The sequence below is a fragment of the Dermacentor andersoni genome, chromosome 5 (assembly GCF_023375885.2).
Source record: "Dermacentor andersoni chromosome 5, qqDerAnde1_hic_scaffold, whole genome shotgun sequence".
NCBI classification, from domain to species: domain Eukaryota; kingdom Metazoa; phylum Arthropoda; class Arachnida; order Ixodida; family Ixodidae; genus Dermacentor; species Dermacentor andersoni.
This window is the reverse complement of record NC_092818.1, coordinates 43,562,846-43,583,053: the sequence shown is the minus strand read 5'-3', so window position 1 is coordinate 43,583,053 and position 20,208 is coordinate 43,562,846. Positions and strand designations below refer to the sequence as shown.

At 46.9% G+C, this 20,208-nt stretch overlaps 1 protein-coding gene across 1 annotated transcript in view; it reads left to right on the top strand.

Moving 5' to 3' along the window:
• LOC129384565 (uncharacterized) overlaps positions 1-19,407 on the top strand; it is a gene marked incomplete at its 5' end in the record, with an annotated part of 54,670 nt that extends 35,263 nt beyond the window's left edge. The window contains one exon of the mRNA XM_055070071.2: positions 11,845-19,407. Coding sequence (XP_054926046.2) covers positions 11,845-12,132 — 288 coding nt within the window. The remainder of the gene's footprint in view (positions 1-11,844) is intronic.
• Positions 19,408-20,208: the final 801 nt, after the last annotated feature.

Here is a 20,208-nt window from a genome sequence, read left to right as displayed (position 1 = left end):
TGCCGCTGCAGGAAGCAAGCCAAGGATGTAAAGTTTCATATTTAGTCAACCTTAGCGGCCAAATTGTGGTCATAATTACACGTTCAGAGAAACTGCAAACCTCCGAAATTACGTTCGTAGCAACAATGTTTACGATGTGACTTGTGCAGATTGAGTCCAAAGCTTTTATGCACTATTGTTTTGCAAACAAAAGCTCAATTGCCGTTTTACACTGGCTTTATGGTGCCTGTGGCAGAACCGCGAATAAGCCTAAAAAAAATCAAGCTTATTCAAAATATTAAACGCCGATGCACAATGGAAAGCCAGTAAACGTTTTCATCCTTTTATTGTTTTGAAAAATATGTTGGAGCTTTTTCTCGGCAAGCAATGTGAAATACTAACAAGCGTGCAATCACCAGTATGGCACTTCACATTTGTTCTACTGTATTCTGCTATCTTAACTGTAAGTCATGAAGAATTAAAAATTACCTGAGGTCACTATGTGAACGGTGTTCACTGTACCTTAGTGGGCGTTTATGGTGACCAATGTGAATATTTTGGGTTCATTATGTACGAGTACGTTCAATTAGCTAAATTTATAAAGTTACCTCATCGACAAGATGCCAATGAAGAAGTCGTGGATGACGTTTACAAACAACCGACACTAGCATTCAAAACAACCTAGGATTTGTAAAGAACCCGCTGTGGTGGTGCGTAGTGGCTTTGATGTTGCACAGCTAAGCCCGAGTTCGGGATCAAGTCCCAGTGGCGGCGGCATTTCGATGGGGCAAAATGCAAAAACACCCGTGTACCTTGCATTGAGTGCACGTTAAACAATCCGAGGTGGTCAAAATTAAACCGGAGTCCCCCACTACGGCATGCCTCATAATCGTATCGTGGTTCTGGCCCAGAGTTTAATTTTAATTTTTGAAGACATTTTTGTAACAAAAAAGAAAGCCTGTGAAATAAATTATTGTAGAAATTAAAATAAAAAAGTAATGGTGTGACCATGACAACTCTTCTGTGCACCGAAGATTGTATCAATCTTTACGCAAACCTCGTCAAATAGGGTCACTGGGAACGAGCAGCTGCATGTTATTCTCGCCACATCAGCAGTTTTTTGGCGCGCATCTTTGGTCCCTATCACACATGAAGTAGCGCAATCTTGTAACAGTTTGCTTTCCAAACCGTTGCAAGACCCTGGCAAGACCGTTGTCCAGGTTTGCACGATCCTAATATACACAATGCATTGATGACAATGTTTACCTCTGTGACCACTTACATCACTGGTGCGGGGACGAGTTGTCACGTTTTCTTTTTCCCCTCCTTCTTTGTTGGGAAAAAGGAACGAACCGTTATATACGCTGTTACCAGTCATTTCTCAACATTTTCACAACTTATGCATTAGCACCTTGTTGAAAAACTAAGGTAATAAATGTTAGTTCATGGAAAGCCCCCTGTTATTTTCTTCTTGGCTACATTTAGTTGGCCCATGCAGCATGCAATTTAATGGTGATTTCTGCGAAACCTGTATGAGTTTCCTTCGTAGCTTCATACAACAGTCGGGTGGACGACAATTTTTCCCTGTTATGAATTTTGCTGACCTTGCAGGCCTCTGCAGAACTGATCTGCCGTAACCTAACAGTATTCTGCAAATTCAAATAAGGAACACTTTTTCATCGTATGCTTTTATTTCACTCATGACATTTCCCAAGCTCCTCCACATGCGGTATGTTGAATTGAAACAGCCACGCCTCGATGAAACTGAGTCCCCGTTGCAGCAACTGCGATTCCGTAGGAGCGCTCAAACACATTCTGCTACACTGTAGAACTTACAGTGAAGGAATGGCCATGTACAGTCAACAATCAATTTTTTCAGATGCCCAATAATTTGGATGCCTTCGCAATACCGCCACGTACCCCGTAGAACCAATGTATAAGAATGTCTTACGTTTCAGGTACGAAGACCCTTTGGCGTCCAATTTTCTGTACTTTTTTTGCCGGGACCGAAGCCACCACCACCGCCGCCATTTTTATTACCTCGCCTCCTCGAACAGGCGCTCTCGCACACGGATCTATTGGTAACTGTAGCCGCCACCGCGGCAATGCTAGGCCTAACTGCTTCAACGCTCGCTGCAAAGCTTCTTCCTGTTCGGTGCCGTGTCTTTCATTGAAAGAATTCGCCACTGTCAGCAATGGAGCTGACTCCGCCTTTGTAATCCTCGCCAATGGCCTCAAAGCTCGGAAAGCACGATGCGTTCCATAATGCCAGTTCCCGAAGGTCAGCTTCGCTCCAATACAGCAGTGTTGCGCAGTGATACATATAAAGAGTAGGACACAGTATCTACTCCTTAAAGGGATAGTGAATAAAAAATTTGTCGCCGAGATTTCTGTCTCCAGTGATAGCTGTCGCACCGAGAGCGACCAAAACAATACTCTTTCTGAGGAGAAGTGAGCGAAAAGTAATTATTTTAGTGAATATTTCTCAAATCACAGCACCTACCGGCCTCCTCCGAAAGCTCTGGCAAAACCGGATATCACGTCACGCTTACCCACCTCGAGGTCCATTGCGAGCGATCGTCCACACTGAGCGCACGAAGGGGCCGGTAGATGTTTGCAGCAACGCGCTTTCGTTGTTCGACCGTCCTATTCGTACCGCTTCCTCGTGTGAGCTGTTCGAAAACCTCGTCTTTCATTTCGTGGATTTGTGGTTTGATGTGTGGAGCAGCCGTGTCAACGCCGCAAAATGCCGAGGGTCTGCTGTGCGCATGTGAAAACGGCAGGCAGCGGTAGTCTTTTTCTCGCGTACTTGTTCACGCTGTAGTTTTGCGCACAGGTGCCGTTTGACCGTAATTTGTCGTTTGTACGACGTTCTGAGCCAGATATTTGGCCAATTCTGCCAGAATGAATCGAAATCCGCATCGTCTGAAGCGACGGCTGACGAAAAAAAATTCGCCGACATGAGACTGGTGGCGCCATCTCGTGTGCACCAAGGGAAGGAGTGCTCGGCTGCGATGAAACAACGGCACGCTGAAACCGCTGCGCATGTACTCGTTCACTCCGTGAATAACAAGAGGTTCCCTGCTCACAGAGGCGCATTTCAGTCACTGCACATGCCTGGATTCAATCCTCACCCGTTGCTTCATCGCATCTATTCTCAAAACAGCTACTTGCGCGCATCAAGCACCTGCCGCGCGAGAGTCGGCAGCCGACTGTTATGCTCACGCCGCCGGCCACACCTGCTCCGATGGCGTAGGTACAGGGAGGTCTACACGCGTCAATATCTTCAACGATTTCTACGTTTTTTTTTTTTTTTTTTTTTTTTTTTACAGTGTGTACTCACGGCACCTGTATTGTGCATTGGTGGCTTTCATGTTTTACGCGCTAGCAGCTACCCATCCAAGCGGGCGGAGCAAGCCGCTTTGCGCAGAACGAAGAGTAAATTCCTTACGTCGCCTGACATTACATAGCCTGAGGCATAAGCGTCCTCGCTCTGTTGAAGCCAAACATGGCAAAGCGTTTGCGTGAGTGAATCACGCTGGGCGCATCGCCACGGATGCAACACTGTCAATGAGGCGTGCGCCTTTCGTCTCGCTAACTCATTCGTGACAGGTGCGAGCTTGCGATCCGAGCCGCAGGAACCGCGTTTATATCTGGTTTCCACCTATGATGCCGCCCCTGATCTCTCGAGGCGAACGCGTGTACATGGAATGCACAGTGTAAACACCACTTTGCTGGTCCAGACTCTCTTGGCACCGCGGAGGGGGACTGCTGCGGCGGGTCGTCGTCAATTTCGCTTGACAACGCGGACGGATCGTAGGCATACGCCTTTATCGTTCGTGGTTGTTCAGTTGGCCGCTCATCCAAGTCGCAAAGTTCCGCTCATGCTATCGCTCTCACTAGAACTTTGCATTTAGCACTGCGCAGCGCAAGGAAAACAAAACTGCGCAGCCGGCCAGCTCGCTCCGCGGCTGCTGAGGGTAGTTGTGACGTCAGATCCGCCGGCTTGTTGTCGGGAGCGCTTTGCGAGTGACGCGATGGCCGCTCATAAAGAGTAAAAAATAAAGCCATCCGCTCAAAAGTAACCCGACTAATGACTATATACTGTAGCAATCGTGTCTTAGGAATGCAATTGTGGGGCTTCCTCTATATTCTTCGATTTTTATTCTGTATCTCTTTAAGAGGAAGCTTTAGCTCGGGCCCAACTCTGATGCCACCTATTCAGGTGCATGTAAAACGCAGAAACACTTCTCTGACATAACCACTGGGTCAATTTTAATGAAATTTGTTGATCTTGAGTGAGAAATTTAAATTCTAGTGTCTGTAGGAAGTGACATATCGAGTTAGGGCCTGAACTTTTTTTAAAAGGAATTTTCACTAATTGCAAGTTTGAAGAAAAAATGTAAAAGAACGAAGTATACAAATCCATAGCTCTACACCAGGAACAAATATCGCAGGTCTGTAAACTGCGGCTGTAAGAGCATTCAAAGCGGACAAATTTGACATGTCAATTTATATCTTGGGTGACTCTTACTATAAGGGGTTCGCAAAGGTTGTACTCGCGTATTAGTGGTTTATCTGACAGTCATGTATAACATAATTTGTCCGCTTTAGATGTACTATTAGGGACAGTTTACTGAAGCGAAATATTGTTTTTCATTGTCAAGTTGCAGAGTGAACTTCATAGTTTAGTTTTCTGAAAATTTGTGATTTTCTCCAATTTTTATTAAAAGTTTGATGGCCCAAATAAAATATTCGCAACTAACAGTCACTATATTTTAACTCATGCTTTCAAATGCAACAAACGTCATCAAATTTGGTGCGCTGGTTGCCGAGAAAAACAATTTCTCCTTTCCCATGTATTTAGATAGGAGCCGTCGAGCTGGAGATTCCTCTTAATTATGTGCGTGTGCACCCGCCGTCTCCTGTCACAGTACGAGCACCCGTGCGAAGTGTACCGGCAGGCCTTCAGAGCTATTTTCGACATGCCTGCGACTATTTGAGCTCTTGGGGGCAGTGAAATGCATGTATCTATTTTTTCTCAGGCTTTTGCAGCCCTTAGGGAGTCTGAAAAATTGGATGTTGACAGTACCAGACAAATACGTCAACACTCTTGTCAAGGAACTTTGAGCCTCAGGGGGCCAAACAAGCGCAGATCAGGTCCTCGGCACTCTCCATCAATATAACATTCAGCCGTTAATTTCTTGTGTGCTTACTTTGATTCATTTGGCTCCATTTCAAAACTAGCTCTAATTTGGACTCCTACATTCTACAAGAAGTGTGTAGTGAAATCACGGTGTCAAGACAAACTGAAGGTGACAAAAGTGATGGCAAAAGTTCATCACTCCAAATGCCAAAAGTGATATTAAAAATATTGCTACGGAACAATATGTGCGATCACGAAAAGCCGAGCAGTGCGAAGACGATGATGACGATGAGAAGCTAGCGCGGGCTGTTGCCTCTTGGCCAAGCGCAGCGTATTTTCTTGTAAATATACTTGTACATAGCTTTTCGTCTGCGTCTGCCTACGTAACATATCTGGTGGAGGTGGACGTTCCCTGTACCTCGTCACGGAGCTTCGCAGTGGACGGTACGTCGAGCCTTCCTTCATGGCTCCCGGCGACGACAACCGGACTCCCCCGGCTCCGACACCTGCTGCCACTTCGACGACCTACATCACTCTCCCCGCTCCCCGTGATCCTGGCGTATTCTCGGGCAAAGATGGGGAAGACGTCGATGACTGGGTCAGCCTGTATGAACACGTCAGCCGCAATAACCGGTGGGACCCTACTATTATGCTCGCCAACGTAGTCTTTTACCTCGGTAGCACACCTACAGTTTGGTATCGCACGCACGAAGATGAGCTCACCAGTTGGGATTCACTTAAGACACAGCTTGGGACTTGTTCGGCAACCCCTACGGTCACCAACTTGCCGCGCAGAAGGCGCTTTCCGGCCGTGTGCAGACGTCAACAGAGCCCTATGTCACGTACATTCAGGACGTCTTGGCTCTGTGCTGCAAAGTTGACACCCACATGACTGAGGCAGACAAGGTTGCCCACATCCTCAAAGGCATTGCCGATGACGCCTTCAACTTGCTCGTTTGCAACAACGTAGCGACGGTGGATGCTGTTATAGAAGAGTGCCGCCGCCTGGAACTCGCCAAGAGCCGACGTATTGACCAGCAGTTTGCCCGTCTGCCCAACACCCCAGCGACATCTTCCTGTGCCGACACTCCTCGTCCCAACAACACTGCCGATGTTACCAGGATCGTCCGGCGTGAGATCGAGGCCGCCTATCCGGCTGCCTTCGGCTCCAGTCCCACAACACATCTGCAGTCACGGTCTCACTGATCCAGGCAGTTGTCCGCCAAGAGTTCGAAAACATGGGTCTTCACACCATCTGCTCGGCCCATCGTCCTGATACCCGCCCTGCTTCTTCGATTCCACACCGTCCCGCACCTTCTTACCCGCCACGTTTCCGCAACCCATCAGAATGGCGCACTGCTGACGAGAAGCCCATTTGTTTCCACTGCCATCGAATCGGGCACATTTCTCGGCACTGTCGCAGTCGCTGGAGTTCCCCGACCCGGTCTACTTATACCGCCTACTCTAGCCCCCCAGGTGGCCCTTCTCGTCCCTATGCCGCACGCTCCGATAACGCCGCCGCTGATTCTCCTGCAGCGAACCGCTCCTATTCTCGTTCGCCTTCGCCCCAACAACGACAATCTCGCTCTCCCCAGCCCCGTCGCTCCTATTCGCCGACTCCCTTCGGACGCCGCTCCCAGCCGGAAAACTAGACGATGCAGCGCCTCGAGGTGACGCTGCATTGCCCCCTACGCCGCCAAATCCTCTACTGACGTTGCCCACTCATCTGAACCTTCTTGACGTGCAAGTCAACAGTGTTTCTGTGTCTGCACTCATAGACACTGGGGCGCATTTGTCTGTAATGAGCGCTGACCTTCGTAACCGGCTCAAGAAAATTATCACGCCGGCCACGACGCCTGTTGTCCGTGTCGCCGATGCCAGAACAGCCCCCGTAATTGGTATGTGCACCGCCCGTGTCTCCTTCGCCGATCGCTCAACAATCGTGCTATTCACAGTCATCGCCCACTGTCACCATAACATCATCCTCGGCTTAGACTTCCTCTCCGCACATTCTGCTCTCATCGATTGTTCCGCCAGTACTCTCCGCCTTGACCTGCCTGTTCTGGATCCTGCTGAACCACACCCCAGTCGCCTCAGTTCCGTCGACTTCGTTCGTTTGCCACCTTCCGCACTGACCTACGTTGACATAGTGTCTTCCCCACCAGTCCCCGACAGTCACTACATCGCGGCTCCTATGCAAGACGTCCTCCTTACCCACGGGATCACAGTACCTCATACAGTTTTATCTATTACCGCGAATTGTGTCTGCCTGCCAGTGGTCAACTTTGGCTTGACGACACAAGTGCTGCCATGCGGGATGTCTCTGGCCCAGCTTTGCTCATTCGCGGATTACTCGGTAGCATCCATTGCAGTAGACGACACTTTATCCGATGCTCCTCTACTATCGCAGTCCGCAAATTGTACCATCGCTGACTTACAGAAAATGATTGCGCCCGACTTGCCGTCCGAGCACGCTCGTGAACTCTACCGCGTTCTGTTTTCCTACCACGATATTTTTTTCTTTAACGATCGTCCTTTGGCCCAAACTACAGCTGTCAAACATCGTTATAATACCGGCGATGCCCCTCCTATTCATTGCCGCCCGTATCGAGTGTCACCGGCTGAGCGTCAAGTTATTCACGCAGAAGTTCGCAAAATGCTTGCCAAGAACATTATTGAACCATCATATAGTCCATGGGCGTCACCTGTTGTACTGGTCAAAAAGAAGGATGGCTCATGGCGCTTTTGCGTGGACTATCGGCACCTAACAGGGTTACAAAAAGGATGTGTATCTCCTACCTCGGATTGATGACGCCCTTGACTGCCTCCACGGTGCTCGCTATTTCTCCTCTATTGACCTTCGCTCCGGCTACTGGCAGATTGCCGTGGACGATCTCGACCGCGAGAAGGCTGCTTTTGTAACACCCGACGGTCTTTATCAATTCAAAGTGATGCCATTCGGTCTATGTAACGCCCCTGCCACTTTTGAACGCATGATGGACTCCCTTCTTCACGGTTTCAAATGGTCCACGTGCCTGTGCTACTTGGATGACGTTATCATATTCTCCCCAACGTTCGCTACGCACCTCGAGCGCCTCTGAGCAGTCCTGGACGTTTTTCGTCGAGCCGGTCTGCAACTCAACGCATCAGTGTCAATTCGGCCATCGCCAGATTACTGTCCTTGGACATCTTGTTGACGCGAACGAAGTGCAGCCGGACCCAGGCAAGATCCATGCCGTTGCGCACTTCCCTGTTCCGAAGTGTGTCAAGGATGTGCGCAGCTTCATCGGCCTTTGTTCGTACTTCCGCCGTTTCGTGAGAAATTTCGCCGCCATAGCACGACCACTAACCGAGCTTTTAAAAAAAGACGCCCCTTTCCAGTGGGGCGATAACGAGGCCTCTGCATTCTCACATCTAATCGACATTCTCACAACGCCTCCCGTTCTGGCCCATTTCGATCCTTCTGCGCCTACCGAAGTCCGTACTGATGCCAGCGGTCACGGAATTGGCGCAGTACTGGCACAACGCCAGCATGGCCACGACCGTGTTATCGCTTACACCAGCAGGCTCCTCTCACTCGTGGAGTGCAACTATTCCATCACTGAGCGTGAGTGTCTGGCCCTAGTTTGGGCGGTTGCGAAATTCCGCCCATACTTATATGGCCGACCCTTTTCCGTTGTCACAGACCATCACGGGCTTTGCTGGCTATGCTCACTGAAAGATCCTACAGGAAGACTTGGTCGCTGGGCCTTACGCCTCCAAGAATATTCGTATACTGTCACCTATAAATCTGGCCGTCTACACAAGGACACTGACTGCCTGTCTCGCTACCCGGTCGACAAGCCTGACGCAGCCGACAGTAGTAGCGCCAACGGCATTTTCTCTGTGTCTGCCTTCGCTAACATCGCCGATGAGCAGTACCGAGACCTATCGCTGCGAGCACTCATCGAGCGTCTGCGCTCTACACCTACCAACACATCCGTTCGCCGATATGTCCTCCAGGGTGGCATTCTGTATCGAAGGAACATCCTCCCTGACGGATCTGATCTTCTTGTCGTGCCAAAATGCCTACGACAGACTGTACTCTTTAAGGTGCATGACACACCCGCTGCAGGACATCTTGGGGTAACCCGCACGTACGACCGCGTCTGCCGCTGCTTCTATTGGCCTGGTCTCGCTCGCCCCGTTCGACGCTATGTTGCTGCCTGTGATCCCTGCCAGCGTCGGAAAACACCTCAGGTGCTACCTGCCGGTCATCTCCAGCCGATCACCGTCCCTGTAGAACCATTCTTTCATGTTGGATTAGACCTGCTCGGTCCCTTTCCCACGTCATCCTCTGGGAACAAATGGGTAGCCGTCGCGACTGATTACGCCACCCGATACGCTATCACTCGGGCTCTCCCTACCAGTTGCGCCTCTGACGTAGCGGACTTTCTCTTGCGTGACATTATCTTGCTTCATGGCGCCCCGCGACAGCTGCTTACTGACCGTGGTCGAAACTTCCTCTCGAAAGTTATCGCTGACATTGTGCGTTCCTGCTCCTTTCAACACAAACTGAACTACCTCATACCATCCTCAAACCAATGGCCTGACAGAGCGGTTAAACCGTACTCTTACCGATATGCTGTGCAAGTACGTTTGCAAAGACCACCACGACTGGGACATTGCCCTTCCTTGCGTAACATTTGCGTACAATTCTTTCCGGCACGACACCGCCGGATTTTCTCCATTTTATCTACTGTACGGTCGCGAACGTACCTTGCCCCTAAACATGGCACTTCCTCCTGCTGCGATCTCAACAAGCGAGTATGAGTGCGACGCCATCGCCCTCGCCGACCATGCACGCCAGCTTGCCCGTGTTCGACTGACGGCCTCACAAGCCACTCAGCAGTGTCATTACAACGCCCGCCATCGTGACGTACAGTTTTGGCCTGGTGCGCTTGTGCTCCTGTGGTCGCCCTCCCGTCACGTCGGACTTTCAGAGAAGCTCCTTTCGCGATACACAGGGCCCTACCGCGTGCTGCGCCAGGTGACGCCTGTGACTTACGAAATTGCTCCTGTGGGTTCAACCTCGTCCTCTCTTCTGGCATCAAGTGATGTCGTGCATGTGAGTAGGCTCAAGGCCTACTACACTGCTTCCGAGTCCGATCTTTAGTCGCTCCGGGACGGCGCTTTTGCAGCCGGGAGTAGTGCTACGGAACAATATGTGCGATCACGAAAAGGCGAGCAGTGCGAAGACGGCGACGACGATGAGAAGCTAGCGCGGGCTGTTGCCTCTTGGCCAAGCGCAGCGTATTTTCTTGTAAATATACTTGTACATAGCTTTTCGTCTGCGTCTTCCTACGTAACAATATTATGCTGTCGGCTGACTGCCACTTTTTTCAGCGAAGCTATATACCTCTACCCTCCAAGGAAATTTTCGTGTTGTAAGCAAGAAATTCCCCATACGTGGGCCGATCCCGAAGATAGTGCAATGCCAGGCCGACCCACGGCGGAGGTGAAGCAGGCGTTAAGCACTCCCCATACATGGGCCAATACCAAATATAGTGCAATACCAGCCCGACCTGTGGTGGAGGTGAAGCCGGCGTTAAGCACTCCCCATACATGGGCCGATCCCGAAGATAGTGCAATGCCGGGTCGACATGCGGCAGAGGTGAAACAGGCATTAAGCACTCCCGATACGTGGGCCGATCCCGAAGATAGTACAATGCCGGGTTGAAGCACTCGCCATACGTGGGCCAATCCCAGATATAGTGCAATACCGGCTCGACCTGGGGTAGAGGTGAAGCAGGCGTTAAGTACTCCCCATACGTGTGCCGATACCGAAGATAGTGAAATGCCGGGCCAACCCACAGCGTAGGTGCAGTTCGTCATTAAGGGGCCTGCATACACAGCTTCGCTGGTCATCCTTCTTCACAGAGTGGAAGGGCACTGAGGTTATTTTTTTTTTTTAGTTGTTGTTCTCTTTATTTCTGTCTTATAGGCTGTCTTTTCCTCCGTCCTTGCACAGAAACTTGTAGATGAATACTCGCCTTTCTTTTTTAAATATTGATTGCCGTTCTTTGACATCATACATAGGGAACAGCTTGGCACACACTTACCTAGCACAAATTCAGATTTTGGGAAATAGGAAAGAGGTCAGTGTTCGTGAATTGTCTACTTAAGTTTCCTTTAGCGCTGTCCCTCTATCTTCAACAGCCAGCGGAATACTGTTGCAGTTTTCTTGTATCAGTGAAGCGAGACATACTTTCTCGACAGTAAATGCACAGTCCAAGCAGTCGAAGCTAATGCTGCTAAACTGGCAAAGCTCTCTGCGTTTCAATAAAGCACTCTCTGTCACTCATTTACAATGTTCATACAAAATGACTATGAATCTAGAGAAAGCATAGGGGAAGGTAATGCTTAGGTTTATTTGAAATCTGTAAATAATAGAGCAAAGGAAGACGAAAGTGTACAAAAAGATCATTTATTCAACAAAATCCACATTGCTGCATTACGCATGTGGTAGTCTACCCGTTAAGCTACCATAGCGCTATCACTCCAGCCACTATCTTGGGCTTTTGTGTACAAGATTGTCCCTGAAAATGTTAGCCAGCAAACACTCGTATACTATCTCAAGTGATCAAAACTGCCAAGGAACCGAGAGTTCTCCCATCCTTTTTGCTCGTTTACCATGTGTAGTCCTGCTTATGCTCTTGTTTTATTTTATTTTTCTGCAGGCTCTTTGCGAGAGCATTCGCGAGCTGCTGGGCCTGCTCGTTGATGAGCCAACGTTGAAGGGCTTTGGATACCCGGACAAGCCCGTGGATGAACTGCTCGAAGCGGTCATCCGTCGCTGCGGCCACAGCCCGGCTAGTCCCGACAACTACAACTATGTGGACCGGCTGCGTGAGAACTCCAAGCTGCTCTTCACAGTGGTCATTGACGACAGTGCTGTCAAGACTCTGCTCAATAACCAGACTGTCGACGAGGTCATTCTACACGTGTTGCGTCTCGCAAAGTCCTAGCTTCTCATTGTCGTCCTTCCCCCATCTCGTTTCGACTAACTGAGGGTGCACAGAAGCAAACGATTTGTCTTCTAATTGTAGTAGGGTGGCACTCACATGGGTTGTGCGGGCTGAGCTTGTTTGATTTCCACGTGCTATCATAACGGAAGGGACCACAATATGTTAATGCTGTGCAACATTACTATTTAGCTGACTCCTACTGCAGACAGTAGCAGTCAGTTAAATACGTTCTTGGTAGTGAAAGCCCTTGGAACCTGGAAAAGCATAATGTCAGCGGTCTTGTTACGCGTTGTTGCAAACACATTTCGTGGTTCTGAAGATTTTCAAGGGACTGCGCACTTGTAGCTTAACAGAATAGCTTTTCCTGCTTTCACATAAATACGCATGACCAGTGTTGTCAGTCCTGCATCTAGTCGTAAACACATCTTATGCCTGTTTATTGGCTCAGTAAATGACAATAGTTCTTGAAGCAAAAAAAAAAAAAGATAGACAGATAAAGAACAGGAACAATGCCTGGAAACAGGTTAGGCCTGGCATAAGCTTTTTTTTTTTTTTTCTGAACTGTAAAGTGGAAGTTTCTGGCTGCTGGCATAACTGACTTGGTGAGTGCCCATAAGGTCGTGAAGTCACGAGAAAGCCGTCGTCAGAAGGTAAACGTTGATGTCAAGTTGAACAGAAAGCTCGTAGCACACACTACGGTGCGACAAAGCACATCTGCTTTTTTGCACCCTCACTTAACCTCTCCTGTGCTTTGCACACCATGTATTCTTTGTCTTCACTCTGTATCATTTTTTTTTTTTATTATTGCATCGCACAATGCCCATGCTTAGCTGGGCATGAACAGAGCAGCAGGCAGTTGGAAATGTGCTGGGTTTTGTCGTAAGTCCTGTAGGTGCGTTTGTGTATTCCAGGGGGAGGGAGAATCCGGTCTACCAACATGAAGATTGTCACGATCATGGGCACGCACAATCTACACCGGCCTGGTAGCCCAAATCGTACGAAAAGAACTAACTGCATTCTCTCCCATTCGATGTTTTTGACTCTTGTGGCACATTCCCAGACCTGTAGCAGAAGTTGTAGGAGAGGGTTACTGGCGAAAGCAAGGCGTCTCCTAGTCTGTTGGTTTTCTGGCCACTTTGCAAGAGGAGCGCGAGTTACATGATGCACTCTGTGTGTGTTTTAAGTGTTTGTAGCAGTTTTGTTGTAAGGCAACTTTTGCACAACATTAAGTGTGAGAACATCGGCCCACATAGTGTGAGGGCTCTATGTGATGGTTTCTTTTTTGGCAGTGTAGGGAAAGCCCGACTTGACAGGTAATGTGAGGTGCCAGCCACTGAGACATGGAATATTAATCCAAGAAGAAAGTGCTAGATGTGCCCGTGTTAGTGAAATTAAGATGCCCAAACTTATGCCTTACCGTTACGGTGCTTCAGTGTTTGTCATGTTTTTCCTCATTCAGACTTTTTTTTTCACATGCGAGGTAGTGAAAGTTGTAAAAGGAAGTCATTCATTGTGTTTCCATGCCACAATTGTAGTAGAGTGCATTTTAGCGTTCCTTCCTAAAGGCAGGAAGTGGGGAGGGGGGTGCAGTGCGTAGCACTTGTCTTTCCTTGAAGTCGTGAGATTAACGGCATCTTTTCCTTTTGGTAATGGCTAACATTGAAACTGGAGTAGGGTCACAGCTAGTAGAGGAAGCTAATAAAAATTTGGAGATTTAAGATTGCTGGTAATGTTCTAGACAGCTTTTGTCCTTGATGACTACAAGCATATCGCTTTCAGTCTAGCCAAATATCACGTGCTCAAGGAAAAGCAGGCCTGCTTATTTCTAGGGCAAAGCACTGCTTGAAGACTGGAAGCTGAGCATTGCACAGCATGACTCAAAGCAGCGAACAAGTAAACCTAAATAAAACAATTAACTACTACTAGTGCAAAAAAAAAATGACATAAAACAAGCAAAATTTTTCTATTATGTATGCTACCAATTTCTGGTTCAAAGTGTAGTTGTTTAATGGAGTCTTACAATAGCTTCAGTAATTTACTAATTTAGCTTTATGCAAGGCCTGCTCTTCATATTGGAGGTTAGTGCAAAAAGAACATAGAAACCTGCAGAGGCCAGTATTTGACCCTAAGTAGCTTTAACGTTCTTTTTTCAACTTCGAAGGGGAAAAGTAGCCGGTGCTACACCGACCACATACATCTGCTGATAAAATATTCACCTGCTGATAAAATATTCACCTGCAGGTTCTCATGCGAAATTTAAGTTGCTGTGCGCACTTGAATACTAATGAAGTCTTGCAGACAAGGAGCAGTGTTTACTCCTATATGAAGTTCAAGATTAAAGTTACTTGTTAGATTGTATTTCGAAATTCTTGAGGCTTTCACTGTTTTATCGCACTCTTATGATTGGTGCAGCAGCAGCCATTATTGCCTTTGCATCTCATGCCTGTCATACAGTATGATCCACTTGTAGTTTAAGAAATGAGCCACGAAAACTGTAATATTTCTGAAATGTCTAAAAAATATGGCTGGTGTGACATTAGAAAGTTGTGTATGTGTAAAAATGTAATGCACAGGCCTTCGTGTCAGATACCAGCTGTGGTTAGTTGTGCAATTTTGACTACCGTATTTACTCGCATAATGATCGCACTCGCGTAATGATCACACCCCTAAATTTTGTCGTCAAAATTCGATTTTTTTTATTTCCCGCGTAATGATCGCACCCCGAACTTGCCGCAGCGATATGTCGTGTGCTAATTCTAGCTAATAATGATCGCGCTTACCATCTGTCGAATGCTATGCGAACGACTCTTCAAGACAAGCCAAGCGGCCTGCACGCACCAAACATTCTTAAGTAGATGCCTCATTTCATTACTTTCATCACTTTCCGCACTTCCATGACAAAATGAGGTACAACCAAAATCGCCTTTATTATGGGTTGGCTTTATAATGGTTGATGTCAACAAAAACAATAAAGGCGCATTTCGATTCTTTTCATCTGCTTTTGCACTCGTGAGCACGCAACAAATCGCGCGCGGCAATGATAGTAGCCACGTTTACTCTGATACGTTAAAAGTGTACCCTATTCATATGCCGACGCTTGTAACACAGCTAAGATATTCGCCCACCCTTAGCGGAAACGTGCCGTATTAGGATAGTAGTGAAGACAGATGCCGCAGTTTCCGCAGCACGTCGGCCATGCATTTCTGTGTCACTGGCAGTTAAGCGCGCCCACCTGATTCTGTCCCCTCCAAGTGGACATGGCTACATTACTGCCGCAAACTTGCCGATATTAACGATATTATTCATCACTGATACGGAAGAAACTGTTTCAATACACGTAATGTACTCACGAGAAGAAAAAAAAAATTGCGTTCGGCGCGTTCGGCTTGCTCCGCCGGCCGCCATTTTTGTTTTGGTGTCCCGCACCCGCAATCTCGCATCCCGCAGCAAACGCGAGGCGAAAAAAAAATTTTTTTCTTTTCCGCAGGAAATTTAACCCGCGTAATGATCGCACCCCTGAATTTGCGTCAATTTTTCTGACAAAAAAAAGTGCGATCATTATGTGAGTAAATACGGTAGGTGGTCTGCTTAAAGGGCCCCTCACCAGGCCCCATATCAAATTCTGGTTATATGCTGGAAGTTATTACGTGTCCTCTAGGGAGCGTTCTGTCCAAAAAATCTTTCACATCGGCTCGTTAATAGCCAAGATAGAAATAGTTCAGTGCCGCAAAACCATGATTTCAGCAGGCAGGCTTCACTGCCAAACAAGACGCTCTCTCCACTCGCCCCATCTAGCCTTCCCTGCATTCTCCAATACCGGACCTCGAGGATCGCGTCTTCAGGCCCCGCCTTCATTTTTTCTCCTCGCTTTTTTCCCTGGGCTACACATGTCTGCTGACCGCGCCCCGCGTGAGTTGTTGTCTTGTTCGCGCAGCGCACGATTTTGTGCGCTGTGTGCAAGGACACATGACTAGCGGTATAACTCAGAGCAACACAAATACTGAGGCAGAACAAGCAGATCGCAGAGCATGATCAAGCGCTGGAACACGGTAGAAAATAGCATAGTTTCAGTGCCTGCGTATGTGACCACATGACCGTGGGAACAAGCAGACGAAGCAGAAGTACATCTCTCTCGCTTCTGTGCGAAGTAAAACAAAAAATTCGCAGACATTCCGTTTGCGTGTTTTATTATTTCTCTAAACTTCAATTCGTCAATTCAAGCAACAGATCGCACAGATAACGCACGTTGTCTTCAATAATTCTCGAATCACGTGTCGCCACAAGTGACATCACACTGCAGACACGATTATGTAGGCGCAGGGACACTATTACGTCACTGTCCGGCTTGGAGTGTGGCGGCAGCGAGTGAAGAGGGAAACAGCATTTGGATTGTAATTTCAGACGTAGCAATGTAATACTATGCAGACACAATTGTTGTCGCGCAATGTACGCTATGCCCTTGTCAGCACAATATGGCCAGACCTGGTGTGGGGCCCTTTAAGAGGACAATACTGTGAGACGATTTGGCTCGAAGCGGTGGCCAAACTTTCACAGCCTGTGTTCTGTGATTGCTGACAGCAAACAGAGTATGAAATAGAAAAGTTGTCAGCAGCTCCTAGCAGGTCAAGCACTAAAACAAGTGCTGTAGGTTTTGGCTCATATCCTAATTGTTGAGACTTCTGTAACATGCATACATTCTTTTACAGTGTTGAAATGACATGTGGTTATCATCTAATCACTGATAAGTGTTGAGTGGTGCTTCACAGCTAACATCCTCTGCTGAAAATAACTGCTGCAGACTGGGAGCGCTGTTCATACGAGAGTTTTCTTGAGCATATTAACACTATGAATATTGATTTCAGGGCGAGGAAAAGTTCAACGTAGATAGATGCTTTGTACCATTTGAGCAGCACGTTTCCATTGTATCCATATTGCTAATATTTAGTTGTTTTTCATTTTTTCCCATTACTGCCTCATGTTTTTATCAGCTTCTGGAAGGCACTCGACAGTACCTTTCATCTGATGCGACAAACTTGTGATTAGCAGTTAGTTGTGTTGATCATTGTTAAAGATTTTATATACACTACATTGTTGTCGGGCAGCACGAGATGCGCATCGGTATTTTTAAGCTAAAAAAGATGTTACGATGGGCTTTTGCCCATCTTGTACAGTCAACCCCTAGATGGCTCCAACTGACACTGTCCATCAGTGTTTACGAAACGGAATATCAGTGGGTCTCTTCAGGGGACGCACCAGCCTCTGCATTTGTCCAATGTTGCCACACATAGCCTTATATAAAGCATCACACAAAAGCATTAAGAAGTCAGACCGTGCCTTATTTTCTGTCTGCTGTGTAAGAGGAAGCTTCGGCTGAGGTCCGACTATGACTTTCGCGCTGAATTGCAAGAGAAGTGAAATAAATACTTTCATTGGGAAATGAAGTCAAATTCCAGTGACTATAGATGTATGCAGAATGCCACAAAAATTTGGGAAACTTTAGTTTTGAATGAAACAGCAGGTTCTTAAAGTTCTGTAACTGCAATACATGCTGGTACCACAGCTGATGGTGTTTAGAGCAGATTACATCATTTTATACTACTCTGTGCATGCACTTGTGTCTGTCAACGAGCATTTTCAGGAAAACTTTGAATTATGGGATATAGTGAAGTCTAAAGCCACGCACAATGTGTTAGCTGCTCGACGTTGATGCTGTAGCAGGCACGGCATGGAAAATTGCTATATGCATTGTTGTGAGGCCACACAGTTGTGGACTCGGCATTTCAGATCTTCATCCATTAAATAATCAATGGTGCGAATAACAGCTTGGCTCTAACCAGTCACTGGAGCTTAAGTTCCTCAATCATATGCGACAAAGTTCATTATTGAGACCATTTAAGGGTTCACATACTTTCTGGGTTTCCCATTGAATGCAGTAGAAACTTGTTAAATGGCACCTCCAGGTACCGAAGAGACGTGTTCCGATAAACGCGAGTTCCGTTTACCGAGATAGATGTGAAGCCCTTTGTCGTATGCCCTCTTAATGCTGTTGTCAGAAATGTTGAGTATTAGAAGCAAATGTGGCAGCTGGCTAAAAAAAATCAGAAAATGACAAGGTGTATTGCATTCAAAATTTTATGCTGCCACTTTCTAAGAGTAACTTTCTTCACAGAAGATAGATGTTGCAAAAACATTTCAGAGTTCTCCTTGGAAAAAAAGTCTTTTAGATACTGATCCTGTGGTTCTGATTATAGGGAGTTGTATACATTTTGGTTCTTTAAGGAAAGTGTTTTTAAATTGTTTAAATATGTAGCCAACTAATTAAGAGCATGCTTCTCCATTTAACCAGCAATTCTGTGTAGGTAGTTTTCATTTACCAAGATTCTACCATACTTGAATGGTGAAATTTGTAGTTTGGCTTGATGCTTGGGGCTTCCTCGTAAACTGTTACTCATGAGCAGCCTTGGGTGGTCAGTTGTCATCTGTGTGTTCTTGCACTTGGGTCGGCCTACAACAGGCAAGCGCCGGCAAATTTTACATTCCACCATTAGCCCTTTGGGTGCCCTTTGAACGTTTTAGACAGCAACTGTTTTAACCTTCTGCCCCAAGCCGTTGTCTGAATGGTACTAATGCGCTCAGAATGGATCGTAGAACATCTATGATGTTTCCCAGCAAGTTAGTTGGCTATGCGTTCTTCGTTCTACCAAGACCTTAGAAAAAGTGCCTTGCAAATTGTTTCACAGTGCCCTTGTCTGCTTGTGCTCACAGCTAGATTCACGTCATAACAAAGGAGAGAAGTAAGCCATCATTTTCCTTTGCATTTTCATGATTTAATTCTGCACTTTTTTCTCTCTCTCTTACTTTCTTGTGGACTTGTTCACCGAGCGTTGCGAGCAGTTCTGCATTGTCTGATTAAAAGTTACGATGTATATAGTTGATCAGAAATGGTGTCAAGAAGTCATTTTGTGCCTTATTACAAGATACGATGGATTTCGTGTGTCTGTTTTAATACTGATTTCCAAGCAGTAATACTTGCACGAGCTTTTTCATATTTCATTGTCTATATTGGTCCTGTCATTGTGTGTGCTTCTCACATTGCTTTTTCCTCCTTTTTTCCTACCCTTGTACCAGTTTTACATTAATTGCAAACAGGAGCAATTTTTTTTTTCTGTGCACATCATTCATTTTTTGCTGTATGGAAATATATGAAGAGCAAATTACTGTACTTGTCCTCGTGTGGCCCCTTGGTTTAACTGACACATAAAAGGGGTGGAAGTATCTTGTCTTGATCTTGTATTTTACTGCACAAAGCAGTAGTGACCGAGGGAACCGAAATTGAGCTTGATGGATCCCTCGCCCTGTTTGAGCGTTGCAGATGGACAAGTGTGGTGGGTAGATTGCGTACCAACAATATTTTATGCGACTGGTCACTCCTATACACGTTGTGAAAACAGTAAAAAATTTCTAGTGGCATCCTGTACTCCCTTTGAAAGAGCCTTGCTTCCCAGCTGGGTGACAGTGTCACGTTGAACACCTGTAACACTATCAGTTATGGCACATGACAACGGTAAATCATGCTGTGCAGAACGCACAAAAGCACCGCTGGAAAGTGCCACATAGCAGGAAAAGAAAATGGAGGCAGGTCTCGTGATATGGTCCCTCGGCTCGGGTGTCGGAGCAGGCAGGGAACGAATGTTGCTTGCCCTATGACTTGTGCATGCTAATCGAGGCAAAGGAAGAGAGTGCTCTTGTCAGCGAAGCTTGCCTCTTGACAGGATGGTAACGCAGCATTTTAATTGCTATCTTCTCTAATAGTGAACCACTTTGAATGTGTATTCCAGTAGGACACTCCCTTGATGGCACTTTACAACTCGCATTGTGTAACCAAAATTTCCTATGGGACCTGATGAGGAGGCATTATTTACACTGTATTGTAACTTCAAAGCGCACTTTAAGAGCACGTACGACTGGTTCCCTTCGAGCAATCTAGAGCCCTCTCGTAGTGCAGTTTACATTTGGCTGGTCAAAATCAAGCACTCGGAACACATTCATCTGATTCATCCAAAACACAATGCTCCA